General features: G+C 42.8%; 2 protein-coding genes across 2 annotated transcripts in view; both read right to left on the bottom strand.

Moving 5' to 3' along the window:
* The window catches only part of mesd (mesoderm development LRP chaperone), a 7,477-nt gene extending 6,034 nt beyond the window's left edge, over window positions 1–1,443 (bottom strand). Inside the window, exon 1 of the mRNA XM_005742890.1 lies at window positions 1,191–1,443. Coding sequence (XP_005742947.1) covers window positions 1,191–1,375 — 185 coding nt within the window. The 5' untranslated portion in view covers window positions 1,376–1,443. The remainder of the gene's footprint in view (window positions 1–1,190) is intronic.
* A 2,199-nt stretch (window positions 1,444–3,642) lies between these two features.
* znf414 (zinc finger protein 414) overlaps window positions 3,643–6,728 on the bottom strand; it is a 6,829-nt gene continuing 3,743 nt past the window's right edge. The window contains exons 4-7 of the mRNA XM_013913307.1: window positions 6,021–6,131; window positions 4,888–4,993; window positions 4,276–4,799; window positions 3,643–4,026 (exon numbers count right to left, since the gene is read on the bottom strand). Of these exons, the coding sequence (XP_013768761.1) occupies window positions 3,857–4,026; window positions 4,276–4,799; window positions 4,888–4,993; window positions 6,021–6,131 (911 nt within the window). The 3' untranslated portion in view covers window positions 3,643–3,856. The remainder of the gene's footprint in view (window positions 4,027–4,275; window positions 4,800–4,887; window positions 4,994–6,020; window positions 6,132–6,728) is intronic.

Genomic DNA, 6,728 nt, shown 5'->3' with positions numbered 1-6,728 from the left:
TCAAGCGCTGTAAAATACATTGACCGCGCCTTCTTTCCCTCCGTCTCCATGGTGACTCGCTTACTCTGCGCTCCGCTTATCAGGGCTTTATGTATCCTCGTCCGCGCGCTTCACTTGGGGTTAAAGCAACTCCGCGTTGACTGAACTACTTGTTATCAGCCTTTCTGAAACCGAATATTCCGAGTTGGACAGTTCGGGGTTACTCAACCCTGCGTATCGTTTTTCACTCTGAGTTTTCTAAACCGGCTTCCTGAAACAGGGCCCAGGTAATGAACTCATCATTTAATTCGGTGTGTTGAACCAGGGTGAGATCTAAACCCTGCAGGGCACCTTGAGGCCTGGACTTCCCCCACCCCTGCACTCTAGACACAAATATTTAGATGATGTTGAGTTTTGTTTTTTATTTTAAACAAATGGCACTCTTGTTTTTTTAATTCATGTTTTTTATCCCTAAAATAACTGGTTTAAAAGAGACCGAACGGAATATTCGGAAATAGGATGACTCATTGTATCATTTAGTGATCATTTCAGACTGAAAGTAGGAGGTACCTCCTTCTGAAAAGTAGGACTGACAATAAAATCAAGCTAAGCAAAAGAGACAATCATATACTTAAGCTAACCTATATCTATACACTCAGTCTTTACAATGTGGATAACTTCATATCACTCAACAGAGCACTTTGCTATCAGACTGCTGGCTTACTCTGAATTCAGTTTGACTTATTTAACACCAAAGCACAACAGCAGTCGCCTCAAGGTGCTTAATACAGTTAATACAGTAAGGTAAAGGTACAATAACGGACAAGCCCAACAATCAAATGATGAGCAAGCACTTGGCGACAGTGAAAAGGAAAAACTGCTTTTGAAAAATAAATAAACATTTTAAAAGGATGACCGGAACCAAAAAAACTGTATGTATTGATTAACCAGTGAAATTATAATAACCTCTTGTGGAGTTTACCCTAAAACAACTTCCTCTGGAAAGAATAGCCCGCATCTCTCCCACTGTGGAATGTGTGCCACGTCTCTCTCTTATAATGACTGTGGTGTTTAGTCTTTCTGTAGCGACGAAAGAGTCCGGCATCTAATAGTAACCCCTAGCACTTCCACCAATATATCAGTTAAACACTCAGACTTAGCTGGGCTAATGATCTCTCACGACACCTAGCCAGCGGCTAACAGCTGCTAACATCTGAAGGCTGTGGACGGGAAAACTTGCCTCCCACTGTTCCAGGAGCCGTGCCATGTCAGCATCATTGTAGTCTCGGATGTCCTTCTTTTTCTTGGCCTTTGCTTTAGTCTCGGTCTCTACAGCACAAAGCATGTGTGTGCAGAGCACAAGCACCGCGCATCTCCACAGAAAGCCAGACGCCATGTTTCCAGATGGTACCCTGTGATTGGCTGTGAAGTCTGCCGGTCACAAGACGAGAGGGGCGTGTCAAAAGAGTCCGGCCGGCATTGCAGACCGGTGGAGAATTTCAAAGTAAAGCCGGGAGGACCCACCGGGAGGACTACTACAGTCTACTATTATTACCGAGCACTGCTCCCTTAATCGTTATTATTGTTATTGTTTTTCAGGCAAATTAATCGACTTTCCGGGGCCTTAACGTGCTCAAATACATAGATACGTTATTGTTTGGGACATTTGAAAATGGCTCTAGAGCGCCACCTATGCAGACTATAATGAAGTACTACGGACGGACACGTAGTTTGAGCTACATTAATGAAAAATGTACACATATAACAAGCAAAGAGGGACAAAAAGCCTCTGGGCTCCTTGATCAAACCAAACAGGAAGTCCAATATTTTGAATTGAAGATAAAACTGGTGCCGATTTTACTATTTTCAAAGTGTTCATTCAATAAACGTTATAATTATATTATAATTATACTATACTATATTTGCACACTTTGCATCTTGCACATGTCTTTGTCTCGTCTATAATATCCTGACAATAACTTGAACATGGTATGCAATTACACTGCACAACCCACTTTGTATTGTCTCTGTCCTGCCTTTGTTTATCGTACAGGCAGTATTGTATAGTTATCATTATAGTATTGTATAGTTAGTAATTGATATATTTTTATCCCTTAATTTTACCGAAACTTAGCCTATTATTTATTTGTAATTCCTAGTTGTATATCTCTTGGAGATATATCTTTTATATACTTATAAATGCACCATAGGGGGTGAAACAGCATTTGATTATACTTTGTATACTGCTGTATTGACAATAAAGCTTTTGAATCTTGAATAATTGTTCAGTGTACACTACAGACCTGGGCTATAGGGTGCATCTATGGCGCCACAGCAAATTTCAATCATTTGCCATGACATTTTTATTATAATACCGTGTCCAATCTGGCTCAATCTTCTCAATTGTGATAAGAGCGTGCCCCTGAACACATTTTTTATTTGCAGTGTTTAACAATCATCACATCTCCACTTAGTACGCACAGAAAATATCATGTTTTACACTTTGAGGTATAGCTTCAAGGTGGTTACACTTGAGCAACTTGAACTTTGGACATGAAAAGCCTTAAGGAGTTGGTCTTAGTGTATGTTTAGTTTATGTACATCAGGTTTTAATGATGCTTTGACATGAAATTTGTTTTTATTTAATGGTGCACCCTGGTGACATGATAATCGAGGGGTTTGGAAAGCTTAAAAGGTCGTGAAATTTAGCACGCACCTTGAATGTGATGTGAGCTTTTCAGGTTAACTCTTTTCATTGGATGTTACAAATTGGCCCAACAGTGCCACCTACAAAATCTGAAAAAGGCTTGAGTGTCCACACCACCCACCCCTCTAATAGCTGGACATTTATTAAGGAGCAGTTCTGGGACTTGTGTTAAACACCTGTTGGTGATGGGAGTGTGATGCATGTGCAGTGCACAACTATTACTGTAGAATAAGTGATCTTGGATTTGTAATCTAGTTGACTGGTTTTTATATAAAGTGCTTTTACTCTACCTGTAGAGTAAAAGCACTTTATACAACTTCCCTCATTTACCCATTCATGCAAGGACTTCTATATGGAAGTGCTTTTGGATGCATCAGAGGGGAACTTGGGTTCCGTATATTGTCAAAAGATATTTGGCATGCAGACTGGAGCAGCCAAGGATCGAACCAATTCAATTCAGTTTTATTTACACAGCACCAAATCACAAGAACAGTGAGCTACAGGTGCTTAATACTGTAAGGTAAAAACCCAACAATACAGATAACCCCTTATGAGAAAGCATTGGGCGACAGTGGGAAGGAAAAACTCCCTTTTAAGAATTGGCTGGAGGTGAGAGATAAGACAACCAACACTATAGAAGAGAGCCAAAGATAATAAGTAATGACTCAATGCAGAGAGGTGTTTCAACACACAGTCTTGCATGAATGGGGTCTAAAAGACAAGGTGATGTTTTGGAGGAAGTAACTACTTAAGTTAACTCACTGTTCATTCACTGAACAGGGTTTAGTGATTTAAAACTATTGCACTCCTCTTCGTCTTTCAGCTTTTCCTTAGAGTTGGTCACATCTGCCTTCATCTCATGTCACGCCAAACCTCTGCATGTCCTCCTTCAATCTTCTCTGTGGTCTTCTTGTTTGTACTGGAGTGACCCAAAAGTCAGATATTTAAACAAAAACTTTCACAAAAACGTCTGAACCTTTTATTCAAGAGGTGGAGATGTTAGATGCTCTACAGAAACAGTAATATACAATTTTCTTAGCATCATTACCCAAGCAGATACATGCACATAACTCCTGCGGGTGTTTCGCTCTGAGTCAACCCTGCTGTGCACGGCCAGCACTCAGAATTTGGCTAAAACCTCGACACATACAGACAACTAGAGTTGCCACGCTAAGTGTTAGTAGCAGAGCTCCCTGTATCTTCTACAGCTTTGATGGTGCCGTGTTTACTGCTGATGTGCAGGGTCATTTCCTTGCGGTTGGTTACTACATGGCCACACTGTACACATGTATAGCGCCCCCTGGTGTGCTCCCAAAGGATGCGTCTGCTGCAGGCCAAACCTAATGCACAAAACAAATAACTGATTTGCTGACTGATTAAACTTACACAAAAGCAGTCAAAAGCATGCTAACGTCACAGGATACATTTAAGGCTTTGCAAAAGGTGACGGGTTTCATCTGCGACCATTTTTAATCATCCTTTCAAAAACAATGATCAACCAGGAAACTACTTTATTTAACTACTGCTGCACTTGCGCTGGGCTGAGTAACTGTTCCCATGGTGCTAGTCTGCAGTGAACCCGAACTCACCTGGACTCTTCTTCCAGATAGCCGATGACCCAGGAGGAGAATGAGGTGCTGATCCTGGAGCAGGAGGGATGGGCTCAGGTGACCTGGTCTGTGGCTGGTGCTGAACCTGGAACTCAGGAGGGTCAGCGCTTGCTTTTAGACCATCCATCTTTAGACATGGGGGCATGTTAGGGGCTTTTTCCTTAGGCAAAGTACGAGCTTCATTAATGTTTTGAAGAGGGGAGGTTTCTTGGAGATGCAAGATAGGGGAACTGAGCAGAGGTGGGGCTGAGGAGTGTGCCTGAGGATCAGCAGGGCGGATGGCTCCATCTGGGTTTGGGATTTGAGGCGGCAGTTGCTGGGGTGCAGACACCGACTCCAGCCATGGGAGGTGCTGCTCTGTGGGTTTTGGGTTGGTAACAGCAGCAAGCTGAGGGGGTGTCTGTTCAACAGGCTTCGTTTTACTCCGTGTGACTTTAGAACAGGTGTGCAGGTGAGTCAGCAGGCCACGGTATGAGCGCAACTTAGTGCGACAGCTTTCACACCTGCAGAAAGAGAAGCCAGACGATTGTAAACATGTCTACGGCTCACTGACAGCACATCGGCACATCTGGAGAACACAGGCCAACTCACTGGAAGAAAATGTTGGGTTTGTGATGATGCCTCATGTGCTCCATCAGTTTCTGCATGTTGGAGAAAGAACCACCGCAGCCGACAGTAGAGCACAGCAGCACTTTACCTAAGGAGATCAAAAATAGTGTTTGTCATCTGATACAACCTTTGTTGTCCACAGGAACATGCAGAAACTGTAAGGCAAGATTTTTGGGATTCAGCTAGAATCTGACATTTAGAATATACTATTAGGGTACTGGGTGAAAAGCCCTCCCCTCTGCCCGACACATTTGCAGAACCATAAGTCAGCAGGTTATCTGATGGGTTCCTAGCTTACTTCTCTTCTAACATCACGGTTGTTAGTTTCTGCTTATTTCCTACGCTCTTTTTATCATCCATCCATCCATCCATTCGCTTCCGCTTATCCTTTTCAGGGTCGCGGGGGGCGCTGGAGCCTATCCCAGCTGTCATAGGGCGAGAGGCGGGGTACACCCTGGACAGGTCGCCAGTCTGTCGCAGGGCCAACACACAGGGACAGACAACCATTCGCACCTAGTGGCAATTTGGATTATCCAATTAACCTATCCCCACGGTCACTATGGTTCAAATAACATTTGAGTATCTATCATTTATTAGCACCAGCCCTTATTACAGGAATAACTTTGGACGACAGTGGTGTACTTCTGAACAGGAAAAACATCGTCACACACTTGAACATCATTTGAGTGTTTTCAGGATTCGGTTACACTTTATTCTAAAGCAACATAACAAATAGACTAAAAACACGGAGACGGTGCGAAACGTCTCACTGAACAAAACCACAGCCGTGAATAACAGCAGAACTCAGACTGTTAACCATTAATGATGACCAGTTACTTTAAGAGTCCCAGTGCAGTACAGCAGACAACAGCACGTCCACAGTACAGCCATCACTGCCACATGTGTTACAGCAAACAACGCAGTCACACTGTCTAAAGAAATTATACCAAGTTTCATATCATGAACACAAACACATGTTTTGATGGAAAGCACTGTTCAGGACTGGAGACTGATAGAAATAAACCATGTTTGCTTTTATTATGCGCTTCAATACTGGTTTATTTCCAGCTGCAACCTTATTTGTTTATGTCCACAGTTGGAGTGCAGGACCTCACCAGGTAGAGACTGAGCCGGGATATCATGATCTTTGATGTGGCTCTCCAGAGCACTTGTGTCGCTGTACACTCTCTTACAGGCGTGCAACGGACACGGTATCCTCTTGTTTCCTGAAATGGACAAAGACGACTTAAAAGCTGACACAAACACAACTATTCATGGAACGCAACATCATGTAAATCACATCAAGAATTTAGTAACTTGTCTGGAGCTGCTTAGCTAGCTGGGCTAATGTTAGTGAACACAGACGTGGTTTTGCCATCTTGCTCGTGACTATGGCTTGTGAGGCATTCCTATAAAGTATAAAATGCCAGACTTTGACACTACCGTTGATGTTTGAATGAAAGAAGCAGGTCTAAGTTTCACAGGCCAGAAGCTCAATGTTTTTCCAGCCTTACAAACATGTTTGATTAAGTAATCCTTCTCTAAAACTGCTGCAGGGACGATGCTGCCTGTCTCCATCACTGACCAGGACACCAGACTGACACTGAACTCTCCAAATTTCATTAACTTCTGAGCAACGTTAAGTTAGTATTTTCACACATGTAACTACAAAACTGACTTTTTATTTAGACCTTTTCGCAAGAGTCCGATTAAAAAACCCCAACAAGTCGGTCAGTGTCTTAAACCCGCAGAGAGAGAGGATTTGGGTCAGAGGGTGTGAAAGCAGCTGGACACTGCAGGAAAGTAAAGCTCAATTTGAAATC

Source organism: Pundamilia nyererei, unplaced genomic scaffold (assembly GCF_000239375.1).
Source record: "Pundamilia nyererei isolate P.nyererei 1_Seehausen unplaced genomic scaffold, PunNye1.0 scaffold00124, whole genome shotgun sequence".
NCBI lineage: Eukaryota > Metazoa > Chordata > Actinopteri > Cichliformes > Cichlidae > Pundamilia > Pundamilia nyererei.
The sequence above is the reverse complement of the archived record's forward strand: the minus strand, read 5'-3'. Positions and strand labels throughout refer to the sequence as shown.